The sequence below is a fragment of the Podarcis melisellensis genome, assembly GCF_964234715.1.
Source record: "Podarcis melisellensis genome assembly, chromosome: 5".
In the NCBI taxonomy this organism is placed as follows: domain Eukaryota; kingdom Metazoa; phylum Chordata; class Lepidosauria; order Squamata; family Lacertidae; genus Podarcis; species Podarcis melisellensis.
The window spans coordinates 41,425,054-41,445,794 of record NC_138537.1 but is presented as its reverse complement, the minus strand read 5'-3'; the positions used below and the strand labels follow the sequence as shown (position 1 = coordinate 41,445,794).

Sequence of the window (20,741 nt, the reverse complement as noted above, 5' to 3'; positions counted from 1 at the left end):
TTTTCTACAGATGAAAGCTTGCTCTGTCCCCTGGTAAAGAGTGTATTGCTCAACCCTCTTTGGGACTGAGGTCCATATTACTTGAATCAGTAAATTAAATCAACTGCATCAGCTGGATTTGGTGTTTGCTTCTGTTTTGTGATGCTGCCTTTCAATGTGTTCTTAGAAAACTGAGGCAGCTGGCAGAAGGCTAAGTTAAAACAAGCAAACAACAATGCTAAATAAAGAGGATTAGAAATTCAACATACGGCAATATTAAGATTCATGAAAGCCAAATGTCAGGACCTAACCTAGCTCCAAGAGTGGGTCCTGTTCAGGTAGAGGTGTTCAAGGATCAGAAGGGAAACAGATGTGGCCACAGATGGAGTGGAGGTCAAGCATTGGATCAAAGGCAATAGATGCGATCGTAGGTAGTCTGGAGTTCATGCAGATGACGATCCAAAGGCCAGAGGCATGTGTAGAGTCAGAACCTGGCAGAAAGGCAGGAACAGGGGGTTGATGGGGGTCAGGAGCAGATGTGAGGTAGCAGGCTGTCATTACAGTCCAAGGAAAAGGAGTTGGCAGAGATCTCCTCAATAAACTGCTCTACCTAGTGGCTTAGGTTGGTTGCAGTGGTTTTGTAGGGGCTGGCATGTTCCAGTTGGCTTGGAGAGTCAGCTGAGAGCTAGTGTGGTATAGTGGTTTAAGAGCGGTAGTCTCCTAATCTGGGGAACCGGGTTCGCGTCTCCGCTCCTCCACATGCAGCTGCTGGGTGACCTTGGGCTAGTCACACTTCTCTGAAGTCTCTCAGCCCCACTCACCTCACAGAGTGTTTGTTGTGGGGGAGGAAGGGAAAGGAGAATGTTAGCCGCTTTGAGACTCCTTCGGGTAGTGATAAAGCGGGATATCAAATGCAACTCTTCTTCTTCAAGCTGGAAGCTCAGCTGCTTCTCTTCAGACTGGTGCTGCGTCCTAGAAATTATAGCTGCTGGGAGGGGTTTCTGGTGCCTGTGAAGGAGGAGTGGCCATTTCGATGGGGAAATAGATATAGCATTTGTTTTTTTCCAAGCTGGCAGGAGGAGGATTCAGGAGGGTTAGTTTAAGTTAGCGAAGTGGGCTTTTTGTAAAGGAGACACAGGTGAGTCTACGGTGTGCCTGTAGAAGCCTTCCTCATATAATGTCGTAGGTCCAGGGTACGGAGTGGCTGGGGGTGCCAACTTCTTGATACTACCTCCTTAATTGTGATATGCTGGTTTGTGCCACAGACTCGGATCCTGGTGACTCATAGCCTAAGCTTCCTGGCCCAAGTGGATGACATTGTGGTGCTGGTGGCTGGAGCTGTTTCCGAGCAGGGTTCTTACAGCACCTTACTGGCTAATGGTAAAGCATTTGCTCAGCTGCTCAACACATATGGAAACCAACAGGAAAACAGTCCTGAAGAGGAAGCTACAGGTAAGAGAGCATTACATTATACAGCAGGGGTAGGGGAACCTTATCAGGATTGGCCTTTTAAACCAAATTTGACAGGTGAGCTGGGCTCCTCACCTGTCGCCTGACTTCACAAAAAAGCAAGGTGCTGCTGAAACAGAAGAAAATGTATTTGATTTAGTAGCATAATCAGGGAGGCGGTTTGCATTGGAACGTCTACCACAACTAAGGCTTCCCCCCCTCTAGCAGGGGTTTCAGTGTAAACCCTTTCCTGATTAGGAAGGGAGTTGAACTGAATCCTGACACATGGAGCAGGATTTAACTCTCCTAAATCCTGTTGCATTGGTTGCACATGCCAACTTTCCTGTGGGGAACTGGTTCTGTTGCTGTTGGCTGCATGCACTTCACCTGCAGCCGCCCATCAGAGCAATGCCAGCTGATTGACGTGGTTTTGAGAAAATGGCCTTGAGGTCCAAGGCGGTACCACTGGCAGGCTAAGATTGGCCTGTGGCCCAGAGGTTCCTCACGCCTTGTATACAGGGTTGAGGGACACTGATCAAAGTGACCGTCCAGTATGCATCTTGTGCTGGAGTGAGTCACAGTAAGGTGGTGCCATAAATATGATTTGTAACTTCCATGTATTAAAACTCCATTTTGAACAGCAACGAGACAACTCTTGTGGGGCAGGTGGGGCAGGATCCACCTAAGATAAAGACCGGATTTAGTGACCTTCAGACTTCATTCTTCCTGAACTTGCCTCCTTCCTGAGTTTCATCTTGACTTCGTCTTGACTTTTTTTTTAGTGGGGATGGAAGAGGACCTAGAACTGGATGGGGACACTGAACCTGGAGCTGAGGAGGTACCAACTGATGTGGTGACCATGTCCCAGAAGAGTGAGGCCAGTGTCCACCAAAAGGACTTCATCCGCAGGTTAGGCCTCCTATGAACTCACAGCCACTTTATTTGCTAATTTGCCTTCCTATTCTCCCCATCTTTTTCCCTGTCTTTCTAATATTTCCCTTTCCTTTCTTCCGTTTGGAATTTATTTAAGGCTATTGAGCAAGGCCTTAGGGTTGGGGTAGGTGGGGACCAAAGGGGCCTCCTCAAAACCAGAAGTCCTAGGGAAGTGTTGATTCCTTCCTAGAGTCTCGTCTATGATCCTAGCATCTTTCCTCACATGGCTAAAAAGCTCGCTCAACACCACCACATCCAGTCACCTCATCTTTCACACACTTGCCCAATCAACATCCGCATAGGGTTTGCAGGGCCTGGGATCGGAACGGTTTTGTCTCTGTGTAGCTCAAGAATGGGAAGAGAATCTGTGGCCCTCCAGATGTTGTCACTCCCATTCAGGAGGTATACTGTAACAACATCTGGGGTGGGTGGGCACAGGTTCTCTGGACTTGGCATAGCTGATACTTTGCTGAGTTTCACCCTGCAGCCGCCTTGATTCCAAAGTTCTGTGATGTTTTTCTCATTGGGCATACTCAGATTTTCAGCTTTATTCCAGAATCCTTGTTGACCTCAGCCACCTCTGATGGGCTGAGAAAAACCAAATTGGGTGATACAGGGCAAAACGATGAACTGGGATGTTGGGTCAACCCAATGTTCTCTTAGATTGATGAAGGGTTGCAGCACCAGTCACCAGTCAACAGGTTTCATGTGTCGTGTATTTTATATTGTCACCCTGAGGGCAGGAATCGTCTTAGAACTGATTTTTGTAAACTGTTCTGTGACCCTTTTTGGCTAAAAGGCAAGGTATAAATACTTTAGAAAAACAAAATGGCAGGCAGGGCAGCACAGCGCCCAGAGCATGTGGGGAAGGACGATAGAATCTCCGTCCCTCATCATTGTTCTCCTGTGTTAGCCTTAGTAACAGCAGTCACAGGTCGCTCACGATGTCACAGCGAATGAAGTTGAAGGAGAAGAAGCCAGTGACTGAGATAAAAGGACAGAGGCTGATTGACAAGGAGGCCATGGAAACCGGCAAGGTGAGAGGGAGGGGTCAAAATGTTCTCCTGCCTCATAATTAGGACAAATGAGGGTCTCAAAGAGGTGGAAGGGAGGAGGGCTGTGGAGACCCTGTCCCAGAGCTAGATGGGGAACAGAGAATGACCACCTTGCAGCAGGTTAGTTGAAGGACTCCTCATTCCATTACCCCCAAGGAAAAGGTGTAGTAATGCTGTATTAATTAATTAATTAATTAATACACCACCCTTCGTCCGAAGATCCCCGGGCGGTTCGAACAGAAAAATAAAAAATGAGAATACAATAGTGCCCTCTATTTTGGGTTTTGTTAAATTCATTCTTTCCTGTTAACGTGACGCTCAATTTTAAGAGACTTTGCAGTGTCCATTAATGAACCCTGCCCCTCCAAGGAACAGTTTAGTCTTTCTGTCCTTATATACTGATTACTGGACTGTTCCTGCTTATTTTCTGGTTAATTGAGTCATATGCCATAGCATATGCTGGAACGTAAGAGGTTTTCAAGGGCTGCTATTTCAGAGTGCGCGCAATGATCACCCACTACGGCACTCTGTGTCTGATAACAACCCTCTGCCTTGTAGGTGAAGTTCAGCATGTATCTGCAGTACCTCCGTGCTGTTGGCTGGTGCCTGTCAACAATGGTCTTGCTTGCCTACATAGGGCAAGCTGTAGCCACAATTGGCTCCAACCTGTGGCTTAGTGAGTGGACAAATGATGCTGCAAAGTATGCGAACCAGACCTACCCAGCTTCTCAACGTGACCTGCGTATTGGAATCTATGGGACATTGGGTGCTGGCCAGTGTAAGTCTCTGAAAAACAGAATCACTTGAGAAATGTAGAGTGGCCAGGAACTGCCCTGTGCCCTGTTAGTTGACAAACAAATCTGCTCCCAAACACCAAAAACCCGGAAGTAAGTGCTTCGGCTTTTGAACATTTTTCAGAAGCAGAACATCCGACACGGCTTCCACTTGAGTGCAGGAAGCTCTGTTCTTGAGCTGGTAGCAGTTTTCAAGGTCCAAAGACCTGTGAAATTTGGACCCACAGCTGAAAGCAATAGACCCATTACTGGGAACACATGGGCAGCTATCCAGGGTGGCATTTTGCAGAGGGCACCACTAGAGGTCTATAGAGGTGATATCATCAGGGCACAACACCAAGGCAAATGGAACTGCACCATAATTCACCTAGATCAGAGATGGACAACCTGTGGTCTTCCAGATGTCATGGAACAGAATGTCGTGTCCCACCAGCCCTATCCAACATAACCAATGATCTAGAATGATGGAAGTTGTTGTCAGGAAAAGCATCTGGAGGGCCACAGGTTCCTATCCCTGTCCTCTAGTACCAAATGGCCTAAGGCTGTTGATGCCAGTATCTCCCTACACATCAGGTCCTTACCAATGGATGTATTTGTTCCAGCTCTATTCCTGCTGACTTCAGCCCTTCTTGCTGCCCACGGTGCTGTCCGGGCCTCCCGGGTCCTACACGAGCGGTTGCTGTCCAACATCCTGCGTGTGCCCATGAGCTTCTTTGACACAACACCAACAGGCCGCATCGTGAACAGGTTTGCCAAGGTATGAGCTCACGCTCCGCGAAGCTTGCAGAGACTCAAAAGTAGTTGCCGAAGTTTTTAGCTGGGCCAGGAGGAATTGGCAAATGCCTCAAGCTATAACTTGCTGAGAGTGTGTTGGGAATGGGGCGCCTAAGCTGATGATGCTTCGAGATTCTTGTGGGATCCTATCAGGCTTAGCTTCCAGCCTTCCTTGCACAACTGCACATGCACTCACTGCAGATGTATAACTGTTTGGAGGCGTTACTGGACTCTCAGCTCCATCAGCCCCAGGCAACACAGTCAGTGGTGAGGGATGTTGGGAGCTGGAGTCCAGCAACATATGAACAGCACCAGATTGGCACCACCCTTGGTTTGGACCATCCCTTCAAGGTGCAGCAGCAGAAATAGCTTCCAGACACTTTTGCCAGTTGCCCTTGTTATAGCAGCATTTCACCCTAAGCATTGCAGTCCTGGTTAAAGCTAACCAAAAAGTTCGGGGTTGGGGGATTCAAGCTGAAATCATGTAAACATGGATAAGTTAACAGGCAGAGAAAAGATGGGTGCCTTTCATGGTTAGGTTTCCCTGGGCTATAATTTGTGTAACTTTGGTCTGTTTCCCATCACCAGCCATGACACATGTCTGCCAGCTTTCAGTAAATTGGGTGGTTTAAAAAAACATTTATTTTTAATCAGTGGGACCAAGATAATGGGAAAATAATCTCTCTCTCTCTCCCCCCCCCAGCCCCTGTAGATTTTTCCATTATCAATTTAGATTGTAAAGTTCTTTGCAAGAACCTTTCTGGAGACTTACTTATGTAAATAACTGTTTATACTGATATAAATAACAAAAATACTTTAAAAGCATAATATTGAATCTTTACAGATAAATTGTAAACAGATAAAAACATTAGCAGGATTATTGTAATAATCTGCAGTTTTATAAGAGTATATCCTTACAGTAGATAATTAAATGAGCAAGTTAAATGAATTTGGATATGCAGAGTATATTAAAAAATGAATTTAAGGAACCACAGAAAGAGGGGGAAAGAAGTCAAATTTTGAAATTTTAAATTGATTGGAGAACTAATGAAATGTATAAATTTGAAAAGTATAAATAAAAAACTAAAAAAGGAAAAGAAAAAAGAATCATAATTTCTTAGAAGAATTCAGACCCAATCCAGCTGCAATTTACATCCTCCACCACCTCTACTCCTGTGTGCCTTGCTCCACTCGGGGAGTTTCCTACCACCAGTCCTCCCTTGAGCAGAGAACGCGATTCACCGATCAGCCCTGAGTGTCTAACGGTGCACACAGAGGTCTCCATTATCTTATACACTGAAATGTATGAAATGGGTGCAGAAAGCTCACAATGCAAAGAAAAGGTGTGGTGCATGTCTATGGTTGTACCAATGGAACTTTCAAACAACAAAACCAGTTTGTAGGTTACAGAGAGTAAGAGAAAAATGTTTAAAGTTAAGGAGAGAGAATTCAAATGACAAAACCTAAGTTCATAACAGAAGAAAAGGGCACTGGTTGAATGAAGTTTAGAAGAATTTTGGCATTTCATGCTCCCCCCATCTCAGAATTTATAAACTACTCTACATTCAGGGAACACCCAAGCAGTTTATAGAGGTGAAACATATAAAACATAATACAGATCATAAAAAACTATTAAAACATAAAAAGTGTGTGAGAGAATTGCATAAAGTGTTTGTGTGAAATAATAATAATAATAATAATAATAATAATGGCAGAAATAAATGTAAGTGATAGTGATAGACCTAAAAGTGAAAGCTTTGCTTCCAGCTCGGTTTTGAACCACTCTCGTTCATAACTGGCCACTCATGAATCTAGGTTGTACAGCATGATGCTACCAACTCTCATTTCTTTTGTCAACTCCCTCCTCTCTGCCCCCTGCAGGACATTTTCACTGTGGACGAGAGCATTCCCATGTCATTCCGCTCCTGGATTAACTGCTTGTTGGGGATTTTCAGCACTCTGTTTATAATCTGTCTGGCCACACCTTATTTTGCAATTGTCATGCTGCCTCTGGGTATCATATACTACTTTCTTCAGGTGAGTTGGGGCCCAGCCTCTTTGGAAGCGGACATTCCTATTATTGCCAAGTTGCATCCATTCAGAACTGTTTCTTGAGCCCTGGGGCTTCAGCTCCAATACCTACCTGCTTTGCTATTCATTACCACTGAAGTTAATGGACATTACTAACTTAGGTTCATTAATTTCAGTGGGTCTCCTCTGAGAGAAACGTGGTCAAACCCTTAGTTCTGTGATGACCAGGGAAGTGCAGAGGATCAAAATCCTCAATATCAGAGCAGAACTATATTGCTATCCAGAATGTCAGTGCTCTTGCCAGCTGAAAGAAGAAAGCGACCACGAGACCAAGTGCAGAATAGAACACACCTTTCAGCTTGCAGCAGTGCAAACTGTTTTCTTTAAACTGCTTCTTGTTTCATAGGAGCTGTATACCTCTTCCTTCTAAAATACCCTACTGTAGGAGGATTCAGCTAATGAGTCCCACTAGTAGAACCCTATGCAATGGGACTTTTGCCTCTGTCCTCTGCACAAAACAGGCTCTGTTGGGATCAGGAGAACCCCCAGAATAGCACGCAGAGGAGGAGAGGGGGACATTTTGTCTGGCAAGCTGAAATGCTTGAACTGATGGAACAATTTCCATAGCTGCTATGTCGACTTCCTCCCTATATTAGTTATTTTTGAATGATGTAAAACTGCCAATGTAATACCATCAGATAGGTTTCATTTTCCAAACAGGCTTCTTTGCATTTAATGTGCTTACAAACAGGCTCTGTAAGTCACTGCAGATGCCAGCCCTCTGAAATCCATGTTCTTAAAGCACACCAGAAACAATGACTCCATCAAAACTTTCTAAAGCTCTCCTGGCATGAGCTTACTAGTGAACAACAGATTATGGCTAACACCATTGAAAAACTAATGCTTGGGTATAATAAAGCAAAACTTGAGCCCCAGAATTTATTTAGCATTTCCTCTCAGAAGGCAGACTCACCAAACACCTCTGAAGCTGTAGAATGGCATAGTCCTATTCTCCCATTGGCAAAATATTAACTAACAGCTGCAACATACCTGCCAACATTTATCCAATGGAAATAGGGACATCCTATTCAATGGTAATAGTAATTGTAATAATAATAATAATTACTATTTTATATATACCCTGCCCATCTGACTAGATTGCCCCATATGTTGCTTCCAACATTTTAAAAAAAATCTAAAAAACAAACATTAAAAAACTTCCCTATACAGGGCTAACTTCAGATGTCTTCTAAAGGTTATATACCGGTAGTTACTTTATCTCCTTGGCTCAGGGATGGGTTGCATACAATACCCTCCAACATTTCTTTGATGAAAATAGGGATGTCCTAAGGAAAAGTGGGACATTCTGGAATCAAATCAGAAACTGGGATGGCTTCTGTAAATACGGGACTGACCCTGGAAAATAGGGACACTTGGAGGGTCTGCTGCAAGCAATGGTTTTAGGAGTGAGGGATAATGGTAAGGCTAGGTCTCTGCTTTTCTTGTGGCTATCACTAGTGTGTTTCTCTCCTCCTAGCGGTTCTATGTGGCCACCTCCCGCCAGCTGCGGCGTTTGGACTCGGTCACCCGGTCTCCCATCTATTCCCACTTCAGCGAAACAGTGTCGGGGCTCTCTGTCATCCGGGCCTACGGGCACCAGGAACGCTTCCTGAAACACAACGAAGAGCTTGTGGACATCAACCAGAAGTCTGTGTACTCTTGGATTGTTTCCAACAGGTGAGGCTGTGATGTGGAAGGTTTTGGCCTATTCTCTAAATCAGGGAGTTGGGAACTTCAGGCTGTGGGGCCAAATCCAGCTCTTTGGGACTCTCTTTCTGTGCCAAAGACCTCTCTCCAGGCCACACCCCTCCCTCGCTCCATTTCAGACCCTGAATGGATTTTGCCAGGCTGGAATGTGTCTTTGAACTCTGCCTTTGGTTCTCTGCATGGAGGGTGGGTGTTGGGTGTAGGAGTGTGTGTAGAAACTAGCCTGCCGTACAAAGGTAAATTTTACACCCATGGTTCTGGCCACCTTTGCCTCTGCCCCTGCGCACCACTAGCACGTGGCCCTTGCAACTTTGCCCAGAGGGGAATGTGGCCCCCAAGCTGAAAAGGTGTCCCCAGTCCTCAAAAAGGGACCACCAGTCCTCAGACAACACCAGCAGGTGTACTTTTTTAGTTTGGGTGTTACTACAAAGCCTAAAAGCAGTGTACAGTTTTCTGTTGGCCTGGTGGAGCCTCTCTAGGTGTGCAGCTTACCCAGGTTACTTCAAAGTAACATGCCTTCCTTTCTCACATGACTCTAAATGGGCTGGTACAGGCTGAGCATTTGGGAAGCTGTGCTTAGGCATCACTGCCAGAAGCCAATTGTTAAAATTTGGCTCTGAAGTGAAAGCAGGAACACCTCTTCTACTCAATGGCAGTGGCTGGATTTGCGATGCTGCAGGTTGTGGTACTGATGGAGCACTCACCTTTCCCTTCCGCATTTGTTCCTCTTTACAGGTGGCTGGCTGTGCGCCTAGAATTTGTGGGGAACCTGGTGGTTTTCTTTGCAGCGCTACTGGCAGTCTTGGCTAAGGATACTTTGGACAGTGGCATTGTGGGACTCTCTGTCTCCTCAGCTCTCAATGTAAGTGACTGAGGCCACAAGCGGCCAGAATAACGGCTATACTGGGACTTTGTAAGGCGCATTGATACACAAGCTATGAATCTAGTGCCTAATTTGGGGGTTTTCTTGCAATTTATTTTTTACCTGTTTTCATAAACCATCAGGTGTTGAAAATAAAGTGGATTAGAGAGGGAGTCTTGTCATGAAGCCCAAGAGCTACTCACTACAAAGCTAGGTGCCAGGTTAAGTTCAAGGTGCTGGTATAGACAGATTGGGATCAGGATACCTAAAATACAATCTCACCCCTTATGTACCCCATCAGTGATCACTGCACTTCGCAGGTGAGAGCCTCTTGCAGATGGCGTCTTATCAGGTCTATTCCACACAATATAGGAACCCAGCCTTTCTTGTTATGACAACGATGCTTTGGAATTTTCTCCTGTTAAATATTTGACGGGCACCATCTCTGTTGCCTATCTCTTTCAACTCTTTCAATAGAGACCTTTCCCAGTCTGCATCTGTACTGGAATTTGTTTTTAGATGTTTTAATTATCACTTGTGTGTTTGCTGCCCTGGATTCCTTCAGTAGGAAGGGCAGGATATCAATTTAATTAATAAATGGTAGTAATGATGATGGCAAGCCTTCCTGTTGGGAGTGTGAGAGGAGGCCACTCTGCCTTTAAGAAGGGATTCTCATAAGAAGACATGCTCCTGCGCCTTTCTTCCTTGTGTCTGTAATGTGGCCAAATGGGATGCAATGGGCTCTCTTAAGTATGGGGCAGGGAAGGGGAAGGGCTGGAGGACCAGGGCTGTTTTAATGATGGTTCCACTGCCATGCAGATCACCCAAACATTGAACTGGCTGGTGCGGATGACTTCGGAGCTGGAGACCAACATTGTGGCTGTGGAGAGAGTGCATGAATACACACATGTGGAAAATGAGGTATGGGGAGCTGTGGGATGGGGTTTGCAAGATTGCTGTGCTGTGGGAGAAGTCCCAATGATTCAAACATATTTTGCCCATTCTTTCTCCTGCAGGCACCATGGGTAACAGCCCAGAGACCACCTTCTGGCTGGCCCAACAATGGAGAGATAAGATTTATAGACTACCAAGTGCGGTATCGGCCTGGGCTGGAGCTGGTTCTCGATGGGATCAAGTGTGAGATCCAGAGCAGAGAGAAGGTGAGGCACTTGGGGGGGGGGAGGTAAACAGCTGGTTGAGGCTGCTGAGAAGGGAAGGAAGCACACATTGGGAGAAAAAAGGAGTCACATGTGGGGGAAAGCTCTTATTTACAACATAGCAGATACTGTCCTTTATTTGCTGAGCCTGCATCCCATGGACCTGAAAACCTCTAGGTTGCTCAGCTTCCAAGAATAATTCTCTTAGCTCAAAGTTCAGAAGCAACACAGACCTGTCCAACAGGAACCAGAGCAGAGATGCAGCATCTTGTCTAGTTGCATGAATGAACCAGGAAAGGATAACTGAGAAATAAAAGCGATTTGGTTTATCTAACCCTTGAGATGCTCTTGCTTCAGGTTGGTGTCGTGGGCCGAACTGGGGCTGGGAAATCCTCGCTCACCAACTGCCTCTTTCGCATCCTGGAGGCAGCTGGAGGCAAAATCCTGATTGATGGGCTTGACATAGCAACGCTTGGACTTCATGATCTCCGCCGGAACATCACCATCATCCCACAGGTGAGACACCCAGTAAGCCTGGCTTGAAGGAGCTGAGGCCAGGCTTTGGATGCTTGGAGGGAGGGAGTGGAATACCGATATCAAGTTCTGTGTGGGGTGTCCTCCATTATTGCATTGATGCTGCTGATTCCCGTGGAGGAGGGCTTCCCATGCTGTTATTCCCCACTCTGGCTGACGGGTGGAGAATATCACATGGACCACATCAGGTGGCCAGTTTTTGCCCACATGCTGTGCATGGTGCTTTAAAACCCTCAGTAATCTTTTACAGCCCCCTAAGCAGCAGATGGGGACGTGGGTGGCGCTGTGAGTTAAACCACAGAGCCTAGAACTTGCCGATCAGAAGGTCGGCGGTTCATATCCCCACGACGGGGTGAGCTCCTGTTGCTCGGTCCCTGCTCCTGCCAACCTAGCAGTTTGAAAGCATGTCAAAGTGCAAGTAGATAAATAGGTACCACTCCAGCGGGAAGGTAAAGGGCATTTCCATGCACTGCTCTGGTTCGCCAGAAGCAGCTTAGTCATGCTGGCCACATGACCCGAAAGCTGTACGCCAGCTCCCTCGGCCAATAAAGCGAGATGAGCGCTGCAACCCCAGAGTCAGTCACGACTGGACCTAAGAAGCAGGTGATAATTAGGGCTTCAAAGTGCCATGCACTGCAAACCACTTTTTGACCCAGTCCATCTTTACTTGCCCCTCAGCTGAGGTCATATATGACATCAGGTGCACATGGTTTGGACAAAACAGTCTAGCAGGCCTTATTAGACCTGTGTCCTCCACTCCTATATTGATGAGATGGCAAATACCACCTCCTGTTTTGTAACACTGAACAAGGGGGCATGAATAGAAGGGGGTCATTTGCAGGGCCCATCATGAATGTTCTACACCCCCAAAGCATATATGGCTGCAGACCAAGATCATCCCTAGTGGAAGACCTTCCATGCCGGCTTAAACCGTAGCTTTTGGATCCCAGAGATGGGATGCTGAAGAACCTTGCCTACTTCACCCTGTCCACACTGTAGCTCCCTATTCAGCACTTGGGTGTGGCTGAAAGGAAGATCACCACTTTGTTTCAGCCTAGCCATGCTGCTGGTTCCAATCATACCTGCCTTAAGCCTCTCGTGCCTGTACCTACAGGATCCTGTTCTTTTCTCGGGGAGCTTGCGCATGAACCTGGACCCATTTGACCAGCACTCGGATGAAGAAGTCTGGCATGCTCTGGAGCTGGCACACTTGAAGTCTTATGTACACAGCCTGCCTGAAGGACTGTCCCATCTAGTGAGCGAAGCAGGAGACAACCTGAGGTATAGGAAGGGTAATACGGGCTGCTGTGCGGTGCTCCCATCCTAAGAGTTGGGAGACTGTTGGAAGAGCTGGTCCCTAGCCCCTTGCAGGCAGCTGCATCCATTTAGCTAGTGATGGACTGATCTTGTTTCCACAGCGTGGGGCAAAGGCAACTTGTCTGTCTGGCACGGGCCCTCCTCCGGAAATCCAAAATCCTTATTCTGGATGAGGCCACGGCAGCTGTGGATATGGAGACTGACTACCTGATCCAAGAGACAATCCGGAGCGAGTTTGCAGACTGCACTGTGCTCACCATTGCCCATCGGTTGCACACCATTATGGACAGCCACAGGTACAGTTTGTGGGGTTGTGGGCATGCTATGTGAAATCTGGCATGATTTGGAGTGGCGTTCTCTCATCATACACAGCTGTAATGGTTCAGGGCTTCATGGTCTCACGAAAAAAGCAGCAAAGGTTCCCTTGGCCCACAATGGATGAAGCGCCTACAGCACTTGTTTCCCAAACTTTGAGGTCTCTAGTTGTTTTTGGACTACAATTCCCATGATTCTTAGCTACCAGGACCAGTGGTCAGGGATGATGGGAGTTGTTGTCTGAAAACATTCTGGAGACCCAGGTTTGGGAAACACTGACCTACAGCAACAGTGGAATTGCATGGAGTAAACTGTCATTCAGTAATCATCCCACTAAAACTTCCACTGGGTGCTCCTAGAACTGACAACACATTTGGAAATCTAAATCCAGATAGTTTGTGGCCTGTACTAAATATCCTTACATACGTTGACACACAATCCTGAAGAAAGCCAATATTTGAAGTCCATCAGTGAAAGGCTTTCAGAATGGTTAGTGAGCATAGGAAGAATCTGTTGGATGAGGCCAAAGGCCCACCTAGTCCAGCATCCTGTTCTCACAGTGGCCGACCAGGTGCCTGTTGGCCCACAACCCATAAGCATGATCTCAGCCTGACAGCTCTCTCTCCAACCGTGGTTTCCAGCAACTTGTATTTAGAGGCCTACTGCATACAAATGGTTTTCTTTGATAGTCAAACAAGAGAAATAACTCAGCATGCAGCGCAGTGAAATAAAACTTTAGAAAATAAGCCTGTTGTTTTCCTAAGCCTGCATTAAACAAATGCTTGAAAAGCACAGTAAATGCTGTGCAGGTCAATTTTTTTCCTGGGAAAGCAAATCCCTTCTCAGGTTGGCTTTTAGCTGCAAGCACATAAACAACAAGAAGAACAATGGATTTCTAGAAACCTTTTAACAACATTTGGCATCCAAGACTGGGCTGTAAGTTGCTACAAAGCAGATCTGGAAGGAAAGCGATGACCTCATTAAATCTGCTTTACAGTAACCAATACTTCCAAAGGAGAATATAACAAAACAGAGAAGCCTTTGGAGCTGCAATGGCTCTATCAGCCCAACCTTTTGGGACAATGGTTGAGCCTGTGCTTCCCACTCAACTCAGCAAAACAAAAGTTCCTCTGATAGGATGATGACCTTTCAGGGTGAGCAATTGGACACAGAAATTGCTGTATAAAATATTGGATGCATTATTAGCTCAGTGACTCCCATATTTTTTAAAGTGAAGTGGTGAATTGTTAAGGGATGGAATACGTTCAACCCCACCACACAAGCCAGGTTGACCATCAGTGCCAATAATTATTTACCCAGATCAGTTGAAGGGATTCTTATCCTTCCCTCCACCCTCTGGCCACTTTCCCTTTTCCATTCCGGAAACTCCCTCTGGAGCCGCCCTGTTGCAGTTTCCACGTCTTTTCCTCAGGAATGTAGATGGCGGGGTCAGTTTTAGAGTTTCTGGTGTCAACTTTTCTTTTCCTGCGGTGGCCATACAGATTGACACCACTTAGTTTCTGACTGCTAACCTGGAAGGTGCTAGGAGCTGTGTGCAACTAGATATGGGTGCTTGTGCTCAATCTCAAATGTCTCTCTCTCCACTCCAGGGTGATGGTGCTTCAGGCGGGAAGGATTGTGGAGTTTGACAGCCCTGATCATCTGCTTAAACAGCAAAGCATCTTTGCAGCAATGGCCAAGGATGCTGGAATTGTAGGAAGCCAGAATACTGCCATGTAGAGGCAAGGGCAGCAAGACCAAGGCCAGCTTCACGCATACTTGTGGTAGCTTTTCCTGGACTTTCACCTTTGACTGGGTGCCAACACTGTCTGTAGCAGCAGTGATATTACGCCTGAAGCACAGATTGTATCATCATACAGTTTCTGGGCACGCTGCACTCAACCAGCTTGTATCTTCACAGACAGCTACCTGATATTTTCTTGGCCCTGAACTCAAGCACTGCCTATAAGCCAACCATGGTTCTGCAGAAGGGGTGCACTTTTACTATCGCCCTCCAAGATAGAAAAGATCAACGGAAGCTCTACCATTCCTCCTTTGTTTCAAGACACAGCGCAGAAGTTCCCATACAATTCTCCGTGCTATGAAGTAGGCAAAAACATGCTGGTGGTGTTTGGTCTTAACTGGTTCTGTTTATCACCCCCCTACCCCCAAAATGCATCACCTTCCAGATTGATGTTTCTTTGGGGATACCAGCAGCTTTTGTTTCCTCCTCCTTGCATGGGGTTTCACACCTTCATCTAGAGGTGGGGTGGAGAGGATTTAGGTGACAAATTAGAACTTCACAACACTTAGTACACGGAGAAGTGCTGGAAGGTGCTGACTAATAACTATTTGGGAATCTTGTCCCAAACAGTCCAGTCTCTGTACCCTTCTTTTAAATTTGCTGTCACAAGGTGTTTCAAATGTGGGGTGCACTGGCTTTTTTAAAAAAAGTTTTCATACCCTGTCTACTGACCTGAGTTCCTGAGGCATCTTATGTTGTATTTAAAATACAATAAAATGGACAATAATTACTGAAGCGGGACAAACATTTCTTGCATGTTACTGGCCCTAGACTTCCCCTGGTGCAGCAGGCACTGGGGAAGCAAAGTATGAAAATACAAGTTTGCTTTTCTTGCTATTGGGTGTTCCCACCCTTCCCAATATTCCAGAAGGATTTTCCTTGGCACAAAGGAAAGTTAGGCATAAGTGCTCTTACTCTTATAGGTCAATCTCCCATTTTTGCCAGTACTGTTACCATTCATCCCTGGACCATCATAATATTTAATTTCCTGACAATCTTGGTGTTTGTGTGCTCAGGTTGAGGCATGCTGCTTGCTGTCATAAGGAGAAGGGGTAATGCAAAAGGGGGACTGTGCATGAATCATTCAAGATATGTCAGAAAAAGTTTTTATTTACAAAACAGCAGCTCAGGAGGCACAATGCAGCTGTTATTCTCTGCTCTTTTATCTTGGAGCAGGAATACCCCCCCCCCCAAAAAAAAATCTGACTTGGGGCAAGGTGGTCCTAGCAGTATGTACACACACACACACACAGAGCGGCATTCAAGGTGTGCCACCAGACCCCACCTGAAGCTGCGTGAAGGAGCCGTTATGCACTTTGCAACAGCCAATGCCAAGTAACACTGAGAGAAAGGAAGCGCTCTCGTTTTCAGTAGCTAATCTCCAGCACCCTTGCATACAACATTGCAGTCTGCAGGAAAACAAAATTGCAACCTGTCTTTGTATTGGATCCACTACTGAACAAGAGGCCAGCCTGTAGTGGATCTTCAGTCTTGCAACTGTTCCATGCCATGATAGCTAAATGGAACATCTAAGTTCAGAGACAGCGAAGATTTTGCATACCAATTGCTGGGGGACAAATGGGCAGATGAGGGGCCATTGCCTGCAGGCTCTGCTAGTGGGCTGCTAGAAGCATGAGGATGGTTACTGGGAAGCAGGTAAGATGGATCCTTAGACTGATCTGACAGGGCACACCCAGCCCCCTGGGTTACCATTTGCCAGATGCCTCACAGTTGCATAACCGGCAGCTAGTCTGAAACTTGTTAGTCAAAGGAGACTAAACACCTACTTCAAGGGGGAATAAACTCCACACAGCAATGCTTGAGGCGAGGGGCACTGCCCCTCAGGACTAGGCACAGAGAGGTTCAGTCTCATTAGGGTAAAACAGCAGAACCCCCTGGAAGCACTTCATTCAACTTCACAGGAAACCTGGTCTGGCTCCCCCAAAATGTATCCAATTGAAACCATAGGGGAAGGGGATGGAGAGCACAAGGCCTCCCTCTTCAGCCTGGCTCCAACAGCGATTAAGGCAGCAGTTCCTGGCAACTCCAGACAAACATCCTTCACGTGTACTCAGTCTTCCGAATGTAGCTGGACGGCACGTAGCCCCGCTTCCCATGTGCCTCTGCCAACCACCACTCCTGGTTCCCCGTGATGTCTTCAAACTGCAGAATCCTTAGTCTCTGATTGGCGGTGACGCTCAGTTCATTTGAGTTCCGTCCCGTAAAAGTGTAAACAGCATAGTAGACCTCAAAGTAGAAAGAACAGGGAGGAGGTCAGTGGAAAAGTAGGAAGAAAGATGCCACACCATTCAAAGCCCCACAGAACATGTCCCAGGCTGCCCCCCTTTTTTTTTTACACTGTAAACACCTGCTTTGGGAATTTTGTTGTCAAATTGAAAAGCAGGCTAAAAATATCTTAGCCCATACAATTTGAATATTCAAAGTCCCAAGAATTAGCTGTATTGAATTAGATGGAACAGAACTCACTCTGGGCTTCCAATACAGTGATACTTCGGGTTACATACGCTTCAGGTTACAGACTCCGCTAATCCAGAAATAGTACCTCGGGTTAAGAACTTTGCTTCAGGATAAGAACAGAAATTGTGCAGCAGCGGCGCAGCGGCAGCGGAAGGCCCCATTAGCTAAAGTGGTGCTTCAGGTTAAGAACAGTTTCAGGTTAAGAACGGACCTCCAGAACGAATTAAGTTCTTAACCTGAGGTACCACTGTATGCTCATTTTCAGAGGAAGCCTTGGTTGTGCCAGCTAGCCAGTCGAATTAGAAATGGCCCATTAACAGAGACAGAAATATGCCTCTTCCCCACTCACCTGGTTCCCCTTAGACTCGCTGGTCCTCGGCCTCAAGCTGCCATTCTCCAGCGAAGGTGTCGCCCTGGCCTTGGGCCGGGCCGGAAGCCCATTGCGTGGGTCGGGGTTACTGTATCGGCGGGATGCCGGAATGGCCCGGGGTGGCTGAGCAGAGTCTACAGGACCAGTCTTAGGTTGTTCAGCAGCATCCACCTCTGAAAGGGCCTGCAGGGAGCTCATTAAATCCCCTTGGAAGCCCGAGTCCTGCGGAGGTTTCTGAGGGCTGTTTGCAGATGCGTTGCTCACTATACTGCTTGGCGTGCTGCTGCCACGAGATGAGGAGCCGCTGTGCTCGGATTCACTTGAGGAATGGCTGCCCACAGAAACATTTGAGTGGCTGCATCGTGGGTTGTATGGCTTCAGGAAGGAGCTGTACACAAAGCCCTTGGTCACTGCAGAGGGAAGGTCGGAAATCAGAAGCACAGACAGGGCATGGCCAGTGCGCTGGGAAACAGCTGCATCAGGTGTCTCCCAGCACCAGGTTTCGGTATCATTGTGGACACTGGAACAACACTGAACTGGGGAGGTGGAGAATGTGCACTGCAGCTGTGCACGCATAAAAAGGAAAATACTTGTGGCATTTTTAAAGCCATGTGAAAGGAAAAGAACTGGGGCCTGTAGAGACTCAGCAGCCTGCTTAGCAGTAAATATAGCTCCTGAGGCCACTAGGGAGAGTGATAAGCAGCTGTCATTAAAAGAGGAATTTGAAGCTCTACCAGAGTGACTTTGATTGATATCTGGAAAGAACAGGTGGTTCCTTTAGAAATTAAAATAAATGCACTTAGCGGCAGATTGGGTGGGAGTGTGGAACCTGCACAAATTAAAGAACAGATACAGAACAAGCTCCTCCGGACAGGAGGTGTCCCACGGTTTGCCTGGAGTCCAAGAGAGGCCTCCACTCACCTCCATTGTCAATGAGCCAGCGGTTCTGACTGCCCATGGGGTCCTTCTTCTTAAGGACCCCCACCAGGTCACCCTCCAGCAATGAAATGTCCAACTCTTGAGCGGCGTTGACGTTGCGCTCAGCCTGGAAGAGCTTGTCAGGGGGGTACCGAGATAGCAAGGCGGCGCGGAGGTCGTCTGACTGCAGCATGTAGCTGGGCTGTGAGGGAAGCAACAGCACCAAACAGTGATGGGGAAGGCGATGCAGTGACACGCAGTGCTCTATGCCTGGACCTGGTTCCTCAAGCCAAGGCCGCCCACCACAGGACAGTGCCCATGTTGAATGAGGAGTCCCCCGCCCATCGTTGCCCCCACAGTTGCTCACCATTCCCAGAAGCGGCTGCCTCCGTGCTGACTGGCGCTCCAGGCTTTTCCTCTCAAAGGGCTTTTTGGCAGCGGGGGTGCTCTCAGGGAAGAAAGTGAAGACCTGCAGCTGCTGGAGGACACGGCTATGCTCTTCCTGGAAGATGGCAACCAGATTGCCCTCTTTGCCAACCACCTGCAGCAGCTAGGAGAGAGGAGGGAGGCAGGGCCGTCAGAACAGTGGAAACGGGGAGCCTGGCTAAGCACAAGAGACAGGCCACTATGAAGCCATGCTCCAGGAAGGGAAGACCCAGAGACAGCTCTAGAAACCCAGGACCTGGTGCCTTCTTTTCCTTACTAATAGAGCCCATTATCAAGAGTTATGTCCTGTGTCAAGATCCTCATCCCAAGGAGCCTTCCATTTCAGAGGGCCTGTAAGGGAAGGGCTATAGCTCAGGGGCAGAGTACAAGCTTCGGATACAAAGGGTCACAGGTTCAATCCGTAACATCTCCAGGTAGCGCTGAGAAGGGCTCCAGCCTAAAACCCTTGAGGGCCACTGCCAGTCAACGTAGATAACACTGAGCTAGATGGACCAATGGGTCTGACTCAGTATAAAAGGCAGCTTCCTTTGCTCAACAGTGCCTTCCTGTTGCCATTTCCCCCAGTGGCATTTACAGCCTGGGGCAAAGAATAAACTCATGAGAATTCAGAGATTGTTTAAGGCACAACGGTCACTCACAACCATCGGACTAGCGGAGGGGATTTGAGGATAGAAGGTCCAAAGGCACTAGAGAGAGAAAGCAACAGCCAATATGAAATCCCAGCACAGAAGGCAACTTTTAAAGAGCGCTGTGCTGACCTAGTGTGTGCCTTTTCCTCCTCCACGCCAACTGGAGAGGGCATTCATTGAAAACATAGAGCAAATGCAATGGGGCAGCAAATCAGGCAGCCCTATATGCTCTTTCCTTCTGACCCTCGCTAGTCTCCAATCAGGATGGGCAGCCTGCACGGTCCTGGCCTCTCCTGCACACTTACGGAAAGCAGAGGCTGCAGCTCCTGCAACGCCAGGTGCACAAAGTCACAGTGGGCCTCCGCGTAGCCGCGCAGGCAGCTGGTGAAGAGCTCCTTGGCGCAGCACTGGAATTTGGGCAACTCATCCAGCAGCTGCGTGTTCAAGGCCTCGTAATTGTTGCGAGCTGACTGCAGTTCTTCCAAGGTCCGCTTGTCCTTCAGCCTTTCCGCTCGCTCTGTGCATGTGTGGAAGTCCAGGAGCTTGTCGAAACGTTTCTGCACGAGTTTGTGAGGCCCGGCAAACATGTTCAGCAGCTGGTTCAGAGGGGAGAACACCAGCCGCTCTGTGCGCTCCTTCTGCAAGGGGCACAAGGACACCAAAATAGCATGCTCTTTCCCCCACACGTTTCTGTAGCAAATCATTATTTTGTTATAGTTTCAGTACAAGCTGTACTGGAGGAAGGAAGGGTTTTGTTTCTATCTTGCTGCAGAAAATTCCTTGGGAGTAAGAAGAGGAGGAGGAAGACAATACACATTTGTTTGTAGTGTCAACAAAGGCGGAAGGGCACCTGCTCTGCCCAGTACCACTCCATCTGTATTTCAGGAGAAAGCCCATTTTGCAATATCTCTTCTATCCCAGCTCCTTGCCACAAGCTCTCCTCCACCAACCAATGGCTTCATCACCCTGAAAGCTCCTCCCCACCTCCCGCTATGCCTTTCCCTCATACTGAAATATTTTTCTAGCCTCTTCCAAAGTTCTTCTCCTTCTGTTTCTGCAGCCAACTGATTCTGTGCCCAGAAAGTAGGAGGAAACACCTGACCCAGGAAGGAAGCAAAGACCTCACTC

At 47.4% G+C, this 20,741-nt stretch overlaps 2 protein-coding genes across 3 annotated transcripts in view; one reads left to right on the top strand and one right to left on the bottom strand.

Annotated features, from left to right (window-relative positions):
• Positions 1-15,506, top strand: part of ABCC2 (ATP binding cassette subfamily C member 2) — a 32,025-nt gene extending 16,519 nt beyond the window's left edge. The window contains exons 19-32 of the mRNA XM_081911530.1: positions 1,245-1,431; positions 2,211-2,337; positions 3,275-3,398; positions 3,975-4,194; positions 4,813-4,967; positions 6,866-7,021; positions 8,553-8,752; positions 9,518-9,644; positions 10,464-10,565; positions 10,661-10,804; positions 11,159-11,317; positions 12,450-12,616; positions 12,754-12,948; positions 14,578-15,506. Coding sequence (XP_081767656.1) covers positions 1,245-1,431; positions 2,211-2,337; positions 3,275-3,398; positions 3,975-4,194; positions 4,813-4,967; positions 6,866-7,021; positions 8,553-8,752; positions 9,518-9,644; positions 10,464-10,565; positions 10,661-10,804; positions 11,159-11,317; positions 12,450-12,616; positions 12,754-12,948; positions 14,578-14,707 — 2,193 coding nt within the window. The 3' untranslated portion in view covers positions 14,708-15,506. The remainder of the gene's footprint in view (positions 1-1,244; positions 1,432-2,210; positions 2,338-3,274; positions 3,399-3,974; positions 4,195-4,812; positions 4,968-6,865; positions 7,022-8,552; positions 8,753-9,517; positions 9,645-10,463; positions 10,566-10,660; positions 10,805-11,158; positions 11,318-12,449; positions 12,617-12,753; positions 12,949-14,577) is intronic.
• A 359-nt stretch (positions 15,507-15,865) lies between these two features.
• DNMBP (dynamin binding protein) overlaps positions 15,866-20,741 on the bottom strand; it is a 49,039-nt gene continuing 44,163 nt past the window's right edge. For both annotated transcript variants that reach the window (XM_081911534.1, XM_081911535.1), the window contains 5 exons: positions 19,919-20,251; positions 18,905-19,087; positions 18,541-18,739; positions 17,599-18,029; positions 15,866-17,018 (listed from right to left, as the gene is read on the bottom strand). In XM_081911534.1, the coding sequence (XP_081767660.1) occupies positions 16,833-17,018; positions 17,599-18,029; positions 18,541-18,739; positions 18,905-19,087; positions 19,919-20,251 (1,332 nt within the window). In that variant the 3' untranslated portion in view covers positions 15,866-16,832. The remainder of the gene's footprint in view (positions 17,019-17,598; positions 18,030-18,540; positions 18,740-18,904; positions 19,088-19,918; positions 20,252-20,741) is intronic.